Source organism: Zosterops lateralis (assembly GCF_965231275.1).
Source record: "Zosterops lateralis genome assembly, chromosome: 1".
NCBI classification, from domain to species: domain Eukaryota; kingdom Metazoa; phylum Chordata; class Aves; order Passeriformes; family Zosteropidae; genus Zosterops; species Zosterops lateralis.
Genome location: NC_139762.1, coordinates 10,914,960 through 10,932,191, shown reverse-complemented (window position 1 = coordinate 10,932,191; position 17,232 = coordinate 10,914,960). Strand labels below are relative to the sequence as shown.

Here is a 17,232-nt window from a genome sequence, read left to right as displayed (position 1 = left end):
CTGGCTCCTGGCATGCAAAGGGGAGGGGAGACAAGAATTTGTAGGAAGATCAGACTTGATTTTGCTGCTCCCAAGGAGTGGGAAAACATTCCTAACTAGAGGACAAACATTTTGCACTCCTGTTTCGTCCACCTAACTATTATTTTTCAATTTATTCTGTAATTAAACTGAAATATCATGTCCTACATAATTTCAAGGCTTTTTTTGCAAGACCTCTAACATGTAAACCAAAGGCAAACTCCTTTTTCCTTTGTCATTATGATTACAGAGGAAGTCTGAAGAGTAATTAATCTTTAATCAGACTAACCTTTCAGAGCACTTAGAGTATTTGGATCAAAAGTGCTAAGCCCAGGGTGAAAATTAAATATTCAGTTTTTCAGAGGGAGCTTCAGGTTCAGTCTCACATTTTCACAAACAAGTTCCAGGCATCTATAACCTAAATATCCCACAAGAAATTATGTAATTTCAACTGCACTTGTCAGTTGCTTTAGATCTTCCTGCTACCCAGAGGTCAGCATTAAGTGCACTCTGGAAAAGTGTCCTTACACAAAGCAAAACTAAGCTTGGTTCCCACAAAGGTCAACATCTTCCATGATGTCTAATGGTACAGCCCAGTGTGCCTGATGTTTTAGCTGATTTCACAGAATCACTGAATGGATTGGGTTGGGAGGCACCTTGAAGACCAGTTGGTTCCAGCCCTCCTTGCCATGGGCAGTGATGCCACACTCAGGTTACTCAGAGCTCCATCCAGTCTGGCCTTGAGCACTTCCAGGGATGGGGCATCCACAGCTTCTCTGGGCAGCCTGTGCCAGGGCCTCCTTACCCTGAAAGTAATGCACTGACGAGGCCACACCCTGACACCTGTCACCTGGCCCAGACTGGGCCACTCTACAGGAAAGACATTGAGGTGCTGCAGTGTGTCCAGAGAAGGGCAACAGAGCTGGTGAAGAGTCTGGAGCACAAGTCTGGTGAGGAGCAGCTGAGGCAGCTGGGGTTGTGTAACCTGGAGAAAAGGAGGCTCAGGGGAGAGCTTATCACTCCCTCCAAGTGCCTGCACAGAGGCTGTAGCCAGGTGGGGGTTCGTCTCTTTTCCCAGGCAACCAGTGGCAGAACAAGAGAAAATGCCCTCAGGCTGTGCTGGGGAGGTTCAGTTTGGACATCAGGAGGAATTTCTTCACTGAAGGGGTTGTAAAGCATTGGAATTGGCTGCCCCAGAGGTGGTGGAGTCAGCTTTCCTGGAGGTGTTCAAGAAATGACTGGATGTGGCACTCAGTGCCATGGCCTAGTGGTGCTTGGTCAAAGGTTGGACTCGTGATCTCAGAGGTCTTTTCCAACCTAAATGATCTTTTATGAGTAAAGAATTTCTTCCTAACTAAATCTCTCCTTTTTCATTTTTAAACCATTCTCCCTTGTCCTGTCACTACACGCCCTGGCAAAATGTCATTTTCTTTTTTTTTATAAGTCCCCTTTAAGTGCTGAAAGGTCACAATGATTTCTCCATGGAGCCTGGTATTCTCCAGGCTGAACAGCCCCAACTCTCCCAGCCTGTCTCTGTAGGAGAGGTACTTCAGCCCTCTGATCACCTTTGGGGTTCCCTCTGGACTTGCTCTAACAGATACACATCTTATGCTGAGGACTCCACCCCTGGACACAGTGCTCCTGGTGGGAAAATCAAGTAGGTATATTAAAACAAAGGAAATAAAATTAATAGCAGGAAATGATTGAATGCCAAATTCTAGGCTAGAGCAGGCATTATTTTAGTGTGCTTTGACTTGTTTATAAGAAATATTTCTCCTCATAGGTCTTGCTTGCCAGATGATATTAATGTCAACATGATTTTCTCTCTTTTTTTTTTATAGTTGCTGGGATACAAATGAGCATGGTGGTCCCTGGTGGGTTATACGAATACCAATTTTAATTTCTATTATAGTAAGTAAAATTTGGAGCATGAATTATAGATCTGTTCAGCATTGTGTAGTGCATGTAGCCATTATTCTTTACTGCTAGTTACAGATAGGCAAGAATTCTGTTTTAGTGAAAAAAAATTGTGCTGCAGGAGAAATGTTAAACAGATGCCAAGCCCATTAAAATTTGTTGCCTTCAAAATTTATCTGCCTCCTATTAAATGAGCAGTTGCTTTTATTTGTGTGTTGTTCTTTCTTTAACATCTCTCCTGTTTAGGAGCCTGGAGGAAGGAAAAATCTAATTATACTTTTCAATGAATTGCAGATTTGATTTTGTGTGTAAATAGATAGTCCTGCAATTGAGAATCTGATAGTCATTAAAAAGCATGGCTGTGTATATCTTTCTTTAATTGGTAGCCTACTGAAATATATATTGAACATGAAGTATTTGCAAAATAATACCATTTGAGAATGTTTCACAAAGCTTTTCCTGTTTGGAACTCATTAGAATTACTGGAATAGTGTAATAATATTCCTGTTCACCATAATGATCGTGTAATTAACTTTGGGTTATATGTCCATTTCTGAAAATAGTCAGAGAGCAAATGAATGTATTTTAGATATACTTGCTTCATTTTTAAAATTGTAGGCAGAAAATCTAGGCCATTATTAGATTACACAAGATTTCAGGAATTTGCATTATGCTTGGGCTTGCTTTTCAATCTGTGCTTGTTGAAAATCAAAAATGAATTTGGGAGAAACTCCTGTCATCACCATCAGAGTGAATTCTGCAGTTTGAAGAGAAAGAAGAGTAGGCCATAAGTGTGAAATGATATAAGGTAAGGGCTCAAAGATGCTTTGTTATGAAGAAATGAGCATGCAACAGAACTACAGCATGAAGGGAATATTTGGACCTCAAAGGAGCTGGAGAATGGGGAACAATCCAGAGTGAAGAAAATTTGTTTGAAGATAAAAGCAAAACAAACCACCTGGTGTTTACAGGAGAGTCTGTTCTCTGGATGCTCAGTTTGAACAGTTATCTGGGACTTCATGTGCCAGAAGGCTCCTCCAAAGCAGTCCTAGACCTGGAAGTGGAAGTTATCCCAGGGCACATTGGCAGACCTGAGCTGCAGCTGGATCTTAGTAAAGACTGGGAAGAGCATTGTGATGTAAACAAATGGAGTACTGGTCAGGCAGCAAAGTTTGATCTATCCAACAGTGTTGTGAGAGCAAGTTCTGCACAATGGGGATGGCTTCAGTTAATTCAGTGTGGCAGAACCCTCCCTGGCGTTTCCTCCTGAGAATTTTGGCTTGAGAGAAGTCATTTGGCAGGTGTTCACACTTCATGCTGTACACACTTCAGAGTTACTCAGTTGGGTGTGACTGTTCCAAATCACAGAATTACTAGTTTGGAAGAGACCTTCAAGATCATCTTCACCATGAAGACAGAGATTTAAAGCAGTGAGACAGGCTCTGCCTAGTTAGGTACCCCACCTCCTGATTTTGTGCTTTGGGATAGGGTTAGTTTAAAACAACAAAATTCTCATTTTCCCAGTGATATAATTTTTTCTCTAGATTAATTTATTCTATGATTAGAATGTGTGCATTAGATGCAGCTGTTTATATCACTGGAGTTACAGTTTTTAGCACACATTGTTGCTCTGTAGGTGTGGATTCCAACTGTTCTCTTATTTCAGGATGGATGTGCTATAGTTATTGTGCAGTTTTCTAGACCACACAAGAGAATCCAACACCAGAAGGGATTGGATTCAGACCAGAGGAAGCTGAAAGTCAAGGCTGAAGAAAAAATGGGAGTGAGACTTAGGATGTACTGAGTTTTATACTTTGATTTGCTACAGTGATTATGTTCTGATCATAATGATTTTTTTATGCAAGTGCCCTCCTGTAAAGTAAAATACAAAATAAAATGCAAAATAATATAATGCTACTGTTCTGTCTTAGAGGGCTGTCATGAGAATTAGGCTGCAGGGATTCAGATGGACAGGATGATCCCCAGAGGTCCCTTTCAACCCCAGCTATTCTGTGATTTCTTCATTCATAATGTCAGTATCAATAGCCAAGACAGCCAGATACTTGTGAGAGGCCCTTTCTGTGCTTGATTGGAGTAGACAAATCAGCTGTGCAACAATCTTCTCTAACCCTAATTCAAACAGAAAATACTGAAAGTTGAGTTGAGGGGCAAGGGAGGGTCAAAACTGCCTCTGGGCTTCCAGTTGTGAATCTTTGTGACAATTAGGACAGTGCTTGATTGCAGAAAACCGCATCCAATATCCCATCCTGCTGCGAAACCTGTCCTCAGCTGAAGTAGTGGAAGGAGGATATTTCTGAAAACTGGGGCTTTCAAAGACTTTTGCCAGCCAGAGTAGCACTGGTGGGCACGCAGTGGTTGCTGAACATGGCAAAACTGGTGCTGCAGAACACAACAGGTTTGGCACTGCAGAGCTGAGGGGGTCTGGAGGGAGGTGCTCCACTCTTATGCTGACTTGACTCCTGTCTGACTTGATAAGCATTTCTTTGTGCTGCATATTGAGCAGAGAATTCAGAAATCATCATTATATTTGTTTTCTTTGCAGGTGAATTTTATACTTTTCATTAGCATTATAAGAATCTTGCTGCAGAAGTTAAGATCTCCAGATGTCGGAGGAAATGACCAGTCACAGTACAAGTGAGTCATATTTTTAGATATTATAGACAGAACCAAAATAATCTCTTTAAGATTTCATCTGCTGAAAACCAGTAACTGCTGTGTTAATATAATTGCATTTAATTTAGAACTACTTTTAGATATAGTTTAATAAATACAACTATGCTGAAATGGAGATAAATGTATTTTTATCAAACACTAAATTAAGTAAAAAATACTTAATTTCAGAAAGACCAACAAGCTAGTCTTGAATTTGAGTTTAATCCATGAATGAATATGTTGATACAAAATATATGGAGAGTAATATCTTTCTTTTGATATATAAATGTTTCATTTTGATTTAGGAAAAGTTTCAAAATCAAAATATTTTCCTTCAACCTCCTTAAAACCTTTTTCTAAAATTTCTAAAATACTTAAATATATTTTTTAGAACTGAAAAGGACTTACATTGTTACCAAAAATTTTTAAATTAGGTATAATGTTTTATATTGATTTAAAATACCATCCTACTCTTCTAGAGGAAAACAATTGTTTCTGGCTTAGATCAACTGTTCTACAGAATGATCTGTAGAACTTACATCAACAGAAGTTCTGTTCAGACTTTCTTCTTTTGTGTTTTAGTGTCAACATCAAATCCTAAAATGTCTCTTTGTTTCCACAGCTTTAAAATCAAGGGATGTTGGGGCACAATTCAAATGCATTGCTAAAATTGGTTGTGTTCTTTGTTGCTAAATCTGTAATTGTTTTTTATAAGAGCTGCTGGATATGTAATAATCTGCAATCAAGAGTCTGTTTTAGTAGGTCTTATTTTAAAGCCCAGACACAGACTCTGAAAGTCCAGTGTGTGAATATGATACTTCAGTGACAAAACCTAACACAAACACTGAAACTCCAAAGCCGTGTGAGTGGCCTTTGAAAATGTGCTCCTGGATAACACCTTTTCTTCCTTTAAAATATACTGAATTCCTGTTCTAAAAGCTGATAAAACATGGCATGCAGAAATAAAGAATATTGTTAATGCCAAGAGTTGCAGGACCTTATGTGTTTTGCAGACAATGTGACGTTTGATGCAAAAAGTGAAAAATTTTGGTGTGACACAGAAAAGTCAACACAACTGGACTGACCTGCACATTTGTTTTGCAGAGCTACAAGGGTCTTGTTTTGTGTTTGCTGATTCAATTATCTAAACATGTGGGAGAGCTTATTGAGTCTAGATGAAATTGTGCAGTTGCCACATTATTATGTAGCACAATGGCCAACCTATAAGCAGGAAATATACTCAAGTTTACTTCTTGTGACATAAAGTTTTCTTTGCTTCTGTGTGGTATTTATTTACTTTTTGAATGTTAGGCATTCCCTTACTTTCAGTCTGACTATTTTCCACAGTTTACTGTAGCACTTTATAATATGAAATACTCACATTAATAGCAACCTTGTACTTCATTATTCAGCCCTGTAAATTCTTTGTTTTTAGCATTTGACTCTCTGATTAAGTTTGCATTTCTGGTTTTTAGCCAATACCCACGGGAAAGTAGATTAACCTCCTCAAGAAACTGCATCTACAGAGCAAATTAAAAGAGTTGGGTGGCCCATTTATAACATTGCAAATGCATTTTCTAAAATGCAGAGAAGAATAAGGCTGTTTTGTTTGTCCTGTTATTTTACTAAAATATAAGTGCAATATAGAGAAAGTAGCATCAACTAGACAAAAATTACTAAGCCAAGCATGGAGTGAAATATTAATCTAAAATGAATACTACTCATGTAAGTCAGCATTTTTCTTTCCTTCCTCTGAACTTGTTGTAGCTGATTCCATCCTTTTTGTTGTTCAGTTTACTTTTGTAGTGAATAAGGCTAAGTTCAAAGAAAATCAGTTTTCCATTTCACTTGGGAAGCCAGGAAATTTGCTGCCAGTGTCATCTCCTCCAGTTGTAAATTAATTTTTTCTGCTAAGGAATCTCTATTTGTTCCTGCTTCTGGTATCATCTTTAGATGTGAGGGGTTCACTAGTCTTGAGAAGCTTTGCTGTCAGAAATTATTATTTCCACATAAACAGATGCAGCCCTGGGACATTATGAACAAAGCAAGGCCATGAAGAATGACACTGAAAAACATAAAACTAGTTGAAGTACCTTAACTTTTCTGTTAAAATATGTGAATTCACAACAGCATCCTTTCATTGTTGAATCAAGTTATATTCATCAAGACATTGATGAATTATGGAATTCAACATTATAATTTCTCAAATTTTATCTGATACCAGACATCCAAAACTGTGCATGACTGGCCCTGTATAATATATAAAACTGGTGTTATTAGAGTGAAATAAATGACAGATAAGGTAAAAGTAGCAATTTATCATTCCAGTAGTTTCACAAGCTGTTTGTCAGAGCAGTTCTGCTTAGAAATTTAAAGTTCTCTTTCCTTAACTTCAGTAGTATCTTCTGCTAAATTGTGCTCTGTAATTGACAACACTGAAAATTATTTAATGGTGTGTGCTTAATACCATCAGTAAAGCTATGAAGTTTTAGTATTTGGAGCTCATGAAAATCTCACAGTTGAGATGATCTGGATTATATTTCCTAGGTACTGCTTGTATACTGTGCATGTGCAATGTACAGACTAACTATAGAGTTACACATTCATCTCAGTAAAACAAGAGCTCATCATTAAATTTCAGCCTTTTCTCTTTCCTTTACCCAGGAGACTTGCAAAATCCACGTTGTTGCTTATTCCGTTATTTGGAGTTCACTACACTGTGTTTGCTCTATTTCCTGACCGCAGTTCCAACAATTATAAAATAATCTTTGAGTTGTGTTTGGGATCTTTTCAGGTAAATTTTAAGGTTTTTATTCAAAAGAAGTTTTATTGACCTAGGTGAGTGCTGCCTACTAACAAAAGAATATTGTCTCTTTCCAGGGGTTGATTGTTGCAGTCCTGTACTGTTTTTTGAACAGTGAAGTAAGTCTCACCTTTCCTACAGAGAATGTTAAATATTGGTTTTAGTAAATGTATAAGTGTCTCTATAATTTTGCTCTGATACGCTAAACTGTTTCAGAAGATGTCTGCATTCATATTAGTGGAATATATTTGTGACAGTTTTATACAACAGGAGAAGTCAGTGTAGCTGGGTGAGGAGCTTTAAGAGCTGTTTAAAATCTAATTCCTTGCAAACTGAGGTGTTAGTGTCTTCTGCTATTTAGCATGATCTAATCTAGCTCTGTTAGAAGCAATGTGCAAGTGAGGTGCAACAAGCCTGAAAATTCATCTGGAACTTGAAATACCATTAGTAAGCATTTAGGGGTAATGTTCTGTCAGTATCTAAACCTCAGAACAGCAACAGATTTTCAGAAGTGCTCAGCATGTCATAGTTTTCACAGTCTCAACCGAGAAAGATTCAGGGAATTCCTTTTGACTTCAGCCACCTTGCAGTGTCTGACAGAAGGAATCTGTCTGAAGAAGACACCTGCCTGCACAATTAACATTCAGCTCTCCTGAGTGCTCTCCTGGTCTTTGATGTACATGAGATGCCTGATTTGGGGCTAATCATTTGATTCTATGCCTTAAGTACATGAGATAAATAGCTCCATGTCAAAACCCAACATTGCAGCACAAGTGATACAAAATTGATTTTTGGAAGTGACCTTAGGGCATCTCTTCACAGACAGTGTAGGCAGCCTTTGCCTCAGTTATGTGACCTTTGTAAAAACTGATTGGATACTCTAGAGGGAAGGGGTGCCATCCAAAGGGACCACGACAGGCTTATGGAGAAGGGGGAAAGAACCTCAAGAGGTTCAACAGGGCCAAGTTCGAGGTCCTGCACCTGGGTCTGTGCAGTGCTGACTGGGGGATGAAGGGGTTGAGAACCATCCAACAGAGAATGGGGGTGAAGAATGGACTGTGAGCTGGCAATGTGCACTTGTAGCCCAAAAAGCCAACTCTATGCAGCATTGAAAGAAGCATGGCCAGCAGGTCAGGAGAGGTGAATTGTCACCAGTACAAGAAAGACATGGACCTGTTAGAGCAGGTCCAGAGGAGGCCACAAAAGTTGTCAGAAGGGTGGAACACATATCCTATGAAGACAGGCTAAGGGAGAAGGGATTGCTCAGCCTGGAAGGGAGAGGGATCTGGGGACACTTCACAGCACCTTAGAGTACATGAAGAGGGGATCATAAGGAAGATGGCAAAAAACTTCTTGGCAGGGCCTGTAGTGTCAGGACACTTTTAATCTGATACGTGGTAGATTTAGGAAGGAAAAAAATCTTTTCTGTGGGGGTGGTAGAGACACTGTAACAGGTTGCCCAGAGACGTGTGGAAGCCCCATCCCAAGGCCAGGCTGGATGGAGCTCTGAGCAGTCTGGTCTGGTGGAGCTGTCTCTACCCATGGAAGGGGGTAGAACTACATCATCTTTAAAAGTTTGTACCAATCCAAACCATTCTATGATTCTGTTCCTAGAGATCCCCATGTGACAGCCAATAGATGTGGAAAAATTCCTCACATGAAAGAAAATTTTCAGCTCATATTGTGCATCTTGTTTTTAACACAGGTGCAGGGGGAGCTGAAAAGGAAGTGGCGCAGTTTGTGCTGGAAGCAGACAGCAGGCAGAGATTACAGACTCCACAGCTCCATTTCCCGAAATGGATCAGAAAGTGTTTCCCAGCTCCACAGGAATTCCAGAGCTCACTCATTTATGCAGACAGAGACCACCATGATATAATGAGCTAGATCCCCCTAAACATGAAAAACTGTGGGCTATATCATTCATTCATCATGCAGCTTGATGTGATATTTTATAAAATGTACAGTTTAGTGCTTTGCTTTTCTACATGTTGGTATTAGGGCAATTGTTTTGCACAGCCAAGCGGTTAATAGTGGAGAAGTCTGTCACATGGATGCTTTCTGTTTTGTTCAAATGGTATTCATATTAATTCTGATGTTCTCTTGCAGCTTACTAGCCAGAACAATTCAAAAATTCATTTTCCATTAAGGTCCCTTTACTTTCGAAAATGGCTTCAAGATCCATGCAGGGTATCCTGCTCAATGCAGACTTCTTTGTCACATGTAAGGGTTAAGATTGGAAGAAAGACAATTTCTTACACTTTATTTATACTTAAGGAAACATTGCCTTAAGGATTAGGAAATTCTTTTCTAATTATGGAAAATAAAATAATTTAAAAAAATAAATCTAAGACCATAATTAACCGCACTGGGAGTTCAGCGTGCTAATCCAGGAAATCATGAACATGATTTACACAGAGGGGAAAAAGGTAGTACTTCTAGGCTAATGGTATAAATTGCAGAGATTGCTTTCTACAGAGTTTGATTCCAATTCTCATGTTACTTTCAAAAGTGCCTCGTTTAATGTTTAGGTGCAGAGTGTGGGGCCACCTTTACAGTCCATATAGAATATTACTTTTGAATGTAGTCATTCTCAGCTGTTGTCTTCTGTTTAAAGTCAGAGATTTGTGTTGATCTTTCATGAAGGAATTTTCTGAAGAGGTATGTTTTAGTGCTAAAGCAGCCTCAGATAGAATAAACAGCCTTGAATAGCACATTACACATTGAAAATACAATTTTTACAGTATTATCATTGAAATCTGTCTCTAGGAGAAACATATTTGACTGCAAACCGCAAGGAATATTGCAGTGAAGTTATAACTCACATTTAATGAAAAATGTAAATTCTTTTAGGTTTATTCAGTTCTATATCTATCTGAAATAATTTAAAATCTAGTCTTGACCATGAGTTCAGAAAAAAAAATTAGACAGAATCCTGAAAAATTACCATAAAAGGCATAAAGAAGGAATTTTCAACAATGCCAAGACTCTTATGTAGCCATATTAAAAAAAAAAAGGCAGAGAGCTGACAGTCTTATAAAAACATACATAGCATTTCCACTCTTTAAAAGAAATAAACCCAGTGATTTTCTCTTCCCATGTGAACATTTAACCATGCCCACCCTACATTACAAGTGGGAATAATATGTATTTGCATGAGTATCTCCATACAAACCATTGCCTTTCATACAAACCATTTCAGATAACAGATTTTATGGAGCCAGCAGAATCCAAGGTCCCTACTCCTTCCAGATAAAGGGAAGAATAGCAGCAAGAGCATCTCTTGGTAGGCATATTTGTACTTCCTTGAAAATATTACCAATACAGGAAATGTTGTCGGCAGCTTTCAAAGTATTGCTACAATTCTTGGTCTGATTTAATCCAGCTATTTATCAGTCAAACACAATTTGTTTTAATGGGATTGCCATGGAGTCACGCAAAGTTTTGTCAGACCAAAGACAGAAAGGGCTCCATGGTTCACACGATGTCTGCAGAACATGGTCAATGTTACATGACACCAGTAGGTATCATTTGAGTTAAACAACAGTCATTCTAAGAATTGTCACTTACAAAAAATTAATTTTAAGAAGCTGTTGATCACTTCCAGATCATTCATAAGGTTTTCTGCTTGGCAAAGTAATTATGAGATTCTGGATGGAAATAGGCTACCCAAGGTCATTCCTGTGGGGTCTAAAGAGGTGCCCCTACACATGTATTTAAACAAAATATATTTCCAAAGACTCTAAAATGAGGAAACACTGCTAAACTTTAGCATGTTTCCTGGATCTCTGAAAAAAGCTTACCACAAGCTTACTTACCACAAGCTCTTTACTGCAAATATATGAAGACCCACTGGAGCTTTGGGAGCTGCTTTTACACCTAAATTAAACACATCTGTGCACATTAGGATGCTTTGTCTACAGTGGCAGTGGGACTGCTCAGTTCCCTGAGATGTGACATGCAGGATGTTCTTTTTTTCCCTTAATTTCTAGGGTAGAAAGGCACACGTGACAAGCATTCAAGTGTGCTCATCTTCTTGCTCAAATGAGGTTATGTGAGCGAGTTGACACACAGACAGAATGATAGCACAGAAATAGATGTTTCAGGCAGTCATTTCCACCAGTCTGTTCTGCATGATGCATCACCAATTATATGTGTTTATAACACATTGTGTCTTAGAGAAAACTGTCTTTGTTCTAATTAGGTGAGCATGGAAAAAAAAATCTGCATTTTAATTATTTCTGGGTAATAAAAAAGAAAAGCCTTAATAAGAAATACATTTTATATTGCAACAAACCAGCATTCTTTCCTTTTACAGGGTGCAGATGCATTTGGGCTTGATTCTACCTTTCATGTAGGGTGAAATTACACATGAGAAATTTGCAGTGGGAGACCATAGAGGTATCACTAAGTTTGTAAAGGACAATGTGGACATGCAAAGAATGGCACTCAGGAGAGAAAGGTGCTGTATATGTACTTCTTTCAAACCAGTGAAAAGTACAGTACTTTGGAGAACCTAATCCCTCTATTGATAATATAAATGCAGATAATCTAAATACTGTTTTGTGAGACAGTTTAACTTCATAATGCTTTGTGCAACCATTATCATGGCAGCAAAGACATAGAGGGCAGTGCTCTCTATGTTTTTATTCCCAAAAAATTTCTGATTTCCAAATAATTTTATGCAAAGTTACAGGATCAACCCTATTATCACCAGTTTGGCTTTCAGCTGCCTTTTTGTGGACAGATACACATGATATAGAAATGCCTGTAAAAGGTGCAGAACAGTTTGACAAATCTAGAACTTGGTAATTTTTTTCCTTCTTTACAGCAGCCAGAACATGACTTTGTTCATGTCTTCTCATGAAACTTTGTTCAAAGCTTCTCATGCCGTTGTCTTTCATTGCATTTTGCTGAGGAGTATGGAATTAAATGCTCTTGCTCTGTGCTGTGGTGGCTCCAAAGAACAATGTAATGCAACATCATTCTGTCATGCCTAGTCCTAGTTCTCACTCAGTCCTAGCAGCATCAGAGGAGGAAGTGGAGGCTGCAAGACAAGTGTAACCTTTCCCTGCACCTCCCTTTCTTTATTCCTTTACTGCCTTTCTCGCTTTGGTTGCATCAGGGTCCAAACTGAGTTGTAAAGTCTTTAAGGCAGGAAACCTTGGGGTCTTTCCATCCTCATTGAAAGCACAGCTTGTACTTACTGAACAAGAATGGTAATACAGTTTACTCCCAGTATCATGGTTAATTGTCCCCTGGAGGCACCATTAATTCTGAGTGATTTCTGTCAGCATTACCTGCTGCTGATGCCTGAGGAACACAGTGACAGCTTGCTCTTCACTTACTACCCACAATTAAAAAATATATATGGGCACTGACTTAAATTTTCCTCTGCAGAGTCGATTTCAGCTGGGTGCTTGATGAACTCAGGTGAAATTCATCTGCCCTGGTTTTGGTGTCTAAAAGCTGCATGTTTGTCTCTGAGCTAAAGACGCTTTTAAAGTGCCTTGCACAGTCATTGTAGAGAAATAGGCACTAGTTGAAGATGACTCTTTCCATGTTCAGCTGGGTATCTGAGGCAGGTAAGCTGGACTTAATTTTCTCTGTACTTACTATAAATTGAGCCTGGGGTAGCTGGCTAGTACTTAGATTTCTCATTCCATAGATAGAATCAGGTAAGATGTGTCCCTCCAGAAGAGATCATTAAGCTGTCTGGGTAATATTACACAGATACTCCTTTTTAAGCCAAATACCTTGGGTTGGCCAAACTTATCCTCCAAGAAATGTGCAGTGTAATTCAAAAGGTCAGGCAGTGGAGGATCCTGCAGCTCATCTGGCCAGGTGTCCCTTCCTTCCATGATAAAGCCCACAGCCTTACGTCCCATTTTGATTTGCCTGGCCTCAGCTTCCTACAAATGTTTGTTGTTTTGGCTTAGATGTTTGGGTTTTGTATTTTGTAGAGGGGGGCATATGCTAAAGAAAAGTGCTTTACAGTACCCAAAATTTTCTTTGTGTTGCACTGCAGGTAGCCAGCCAAGGAATACCCAATCTAAGCTTGTGATGGGACTGTACTGTAGCAGTAATAGATAACTGGTGGCAAATAGCATTACAAAAAAACTTCTGCAGTCAAGTTGGAGCCATCCTACCCCACTCCGTAGCATCTGCTTCATGTCCTGCTTCACCCTAGGCTTCTCTTTGCCTTTAATGTGCCAAAGGGGAAAGCAACAGGTATAGACCCCCAGCAAACCAGAGACACTGTCTGGGGCAGATTGATGAAATAAGGCATTGCCATGTGCATGTGTCATACAGTCCATGTGCAAAGACTAAGATGAATCATCTGCATCATTTGTCCTCTATTTTTCTAAAAATCATCTGTTAACTGTGAATTTGCCCAGTTCAGCAAAGGGATTTGGGATAAAGTCCAAATTCAGTCTATACAGATTTTTTCCTTAAGGAAAATCAAGCCCTGAATCTGTCTGATGAAAAGAAAGAACTGGCAAGTAACCTGCAGACAAAGCTGCTACGTGTATGGGGGTGATTGCCTGAACAATTACTGTCTGTACATAGTGATGCAGGAAATACTTTTACCAACAGAAGTACCTTCACGTTACCATGAGTGCCTATATCAGCTGTGGGCTGTCAGTACTACCCTGACATGACCAAATACAGAAGTTAGGAGGCAGTGTTATTCTGTTGCTGAAAAAATATAAGAAGTGTTCTAACATGTATGTTACAACAGTACATCAGGATAACATTTAAAAGGAGCATTCTGTGATATGGTTTAACCACTCTGTGTTGAATCTGGTTCTGCCCAGTGATAGCAAGTTTTAGTTAAATCTATGTCAGGAACATTTCCATTGTCAGCTAAAAAAAGTGACTGCAATGTCCCCAAACCCCTCTATTTCCCAAAGCATTGTAACAAGTTTATGATTACCTGCAGCTTTTTTTGTCTTAGCACATTAGTATGAGTATTACTTCAAATTTCTCCTTTGTCATCTTTGTTATATCTGTCAAGTATGGTAAAAATTAAAGATGATGTAAATGAATGTGATTATTTTTTACAAAATGTACAGATTATGATGTTGTATAGATTAATGTGTGTAAATAGATTTCATACTGTAATTCACTATAGTTTTCTTCTGGTTTTGCTCTTGTTTTTTTCTGGTTTCAGTTTTTAATGTCACAAACCTAACAGTCTCCTCTGAGATATTATATATAAAGCTGTGAACAAATAAGTGTTTACATCTTTATGCCATTACAGATAATAATAGTCAATAACACCATAATGGACTGAAGAGGAATCAGAAAATAAAAATTTTAAAAGTTTTGCACAAAAATTCTGTTATTTATGTTTTTTAAAAATTGTGTACAATTATGTAGTTTTCATACTGATTCAGTGGGTCATGACCATGCTGAAGGATGTGGCTAAGTTAATATTTCACTTTTTAATTCAGCAACTGTTAGACACACATGTTAAAGAAAAAGAGCCCCTAGCTTCACTGAAGAATATGTAGCTTTCTGTAACCTAAATGTTCTTATAGGGGCATGAGGGTGGCACACAGCTAGAGCAGAACAAGGTGATCCCATAAGTTGTGTATGGCACCATCTCCATGGCCAGCAGCTATTTTTGATTTATCACAGCTTGCTTAAAACTTGATTGCCCAGTTTTCTGTCAGAAGTAAAAGGTGTCTGTCAGAAGTAAAAGGTGTCTGTCAGGAGTATGCAGTGAGAACAAAGGAAAGCTGAGAACAAAGGGAAGTCTCTCCTGTAGAGGCAACACCATATAACATGTTTTTTTTTCCCTAGAAGATGTGTATCTTTTTCTATACCTGTAATGGGAATGGGCACAGGGAAAAGACTGGCAGTGGTGTGCTGCTGATGGGGCCAGAGGGAGAAGAGAGTACATGTAGGGGAGGAGGTGGCATCTTATGGGGCAATCTCTGCCCTGGCAGTGACACCAAGCAGGCACAGAGGATTGAGCCTTTTTTGATGTCATGGACCAGAGAGTCCATCCCCTTCTCTGTGTGTCTCTGTGAATCACAGAAGCCACACCACCCAGGGGGCTCTTCTGAGCCTTTGGGAGACCTGAGCTCTCATCCTGCCCACCTTGTGTGGGTTCTTGTAGGAGCTGCATCAGTCTGGACCCTTTGGCAACCAACAGCACATCTGCAAAGCACTCCAGTGTCCCTGCCCACAGGCACGCCCTCTCTCCCTCAGAATTGAAGGGGCAGCCCCACAACCAGACCACCCTGATGTCCACAGTGAGCTGCTATGGAGCCGATCAGCCTGAGCATGCAGGACAGCCAGGGTGGCAGATGATCAGGGACACTGGACAGGTTCCCATCAGTTCTGGCAGCAGCACCTGCAGGTTTCCATGGCAAGTCTGAGTCCTCCCAAATGCAGAAGTGGATCCCTTTAAAAAGTTCTGGATAATTAGAGGAATGGTTATGCCCAGAATAAAAGCAGTGTGGAGGGGAAGAATAAGGGAGTCTGCACTTCAGAAGCAGCTTAAAGGAAACGCTTCTCTGATGACTCCCGCACAGTCACACTGGGCAGTATCAGCTGCAAGAATCTCTTATCTCTATACTCATACCCAGTGGCCACAGGCAGCTGTGAATACAGCACAAACTGTATGTGAATACACACACTGCCTTTCCTCTGATTGCACCAAGGAGCTTCTAACTGGGACACTTGAAAAGGTAAAGGAGATAAGTGGATGGGAGGGTGGAAGAGTCAGAAAGACCATTTGTCTTCCCTTCATCCTCTGGAAGAGAGCTGAACCAAACAACTAAGGCAGATAGTTAAATAAAAAGTATTGCAAACTGTGTGTGTGTTTCAGTTTGCTGTGGACTGTAGAATGAGGTTACTTTTAGAGAACACCTTGTTTTCCCCTGACAGTGCATAGACCAAATCCCCATTTATCTCCCACTTCCAGTGCTATTCCCAGCACTGTTCCCAGTTCTGCTTGTACCAAGGCAGAGGTCAGCCCTTAGGTGGCAGAGTGTTGACACAGACCTTGAGGAGGAGCAGGGAGCTCATGAGAGCCCATGTTCAGGAAAAGCAACATCTCCTCCACAAAGGCCGAGTCTGTGTGTGCCCCTCCTGCAACACTGCCCTGTCTGTGGAGTTTGGGGGTGACTTTTTTAAAGCAGTCACTCTGGAGAGGTATAGGTCGTTCCAGTTTGTCAGTGGTTCCCTGCACAATGTTAAAAAGTCCTAAATGATCAAACTGCATGTGTCCAACAGAATAAAATAAAATGTTCCCTGTTAGTTAAGTTCTATTACTTACAATCAACTATATTTTAATATCCTTATCTCAACATAGACTGGGATTTATTATGAGCTGGCTGACATGCAATTTAGGTGTAATCATTGTATCAAACCATTTAATAAGTAAGCATATGTTGCATCAAACCATTAAATAACTATGTGTTGGATCAAAATAGTTACAGATTTTTCACACAGGACAAATAAATTTCTCATATCATATCCTAAAACTTACCCCAGGATATTCCATTAAATATGGATATTGGATTTGGAAGACAACAGAAATCGAAATTAAGAGCTGTGTTTTATGTGGAAATCCTTCTGGATTTCTCAGTTGGTGCCTTTGTAATTGGGACTGCTTCTCAACACAATCCCATCAAGCTGTGAAATTCTCTGCTCAGAAAGGCTTTATTTAGTAATAGCCGTTGGCCACTGCTTATCCCTGGTTTCCTGCTTGTATTCTTCACCTGCTCTTAATTAGAGCCTTGGGCTTTGCCTGCCTGTCTCTGTAGGATATGAAAAAATACTGAGGAAAATAATGAGGGAATCAGTAA

The 17,232-nt window shown here is 39.5% G+C and overlaps 1 protein-coding gene across 4 annotated transcripts in view; it reads left to right on the top strand.

Moving 5' to 3' along the window:
• Nucleotides 1–14,704, top strand: part of VIPR2 (vasoactive intestinal peptide receptor 2) — a 50,369-nt gene extending 35,665 nt beyond the window's left edge. The window contains exons 9-14 of one of the 4 annotated variants that reach the window (XR_014589998.1): nucleotides 1,860–1,929; nucleotides 4,499–4,590; nucleotides 7,273–7,402; nucleotides 7,489–7,530; nucleotides 9,117–10,694; nucleotides 11,727–14,704. Coding sequence is in view for 1 of the 4 variants with exons in the window: in XM_083860676.1 (XP_083716802.1) it covers nucleotides 1,860–1,929; nucleotides 4,499–4,590; nucleotides 7,273–7,402; nucleotides 7,489–7,530; nucleotides 9,117–9,287 (505 nt within the window). In the remaining 3 variants the exon portion in view is untranslated. Of the gene's footprint in view, nucleotides 1–1,859; nucleotides 1,930–4,498; nucleotides 4,591–7,272; nucleotides 7,403–7,488; nucleotides 7,531–9,116 lie in introns of all 4 variants that reach the window. The other 3 variants (XR_014589999.1, XR_014590000.1, XM_083860676.1) reach the window with 3 other exon arrangements.
• Nucleotides 14,705–17,232: the final 2,528 nt, after the last annotated feature.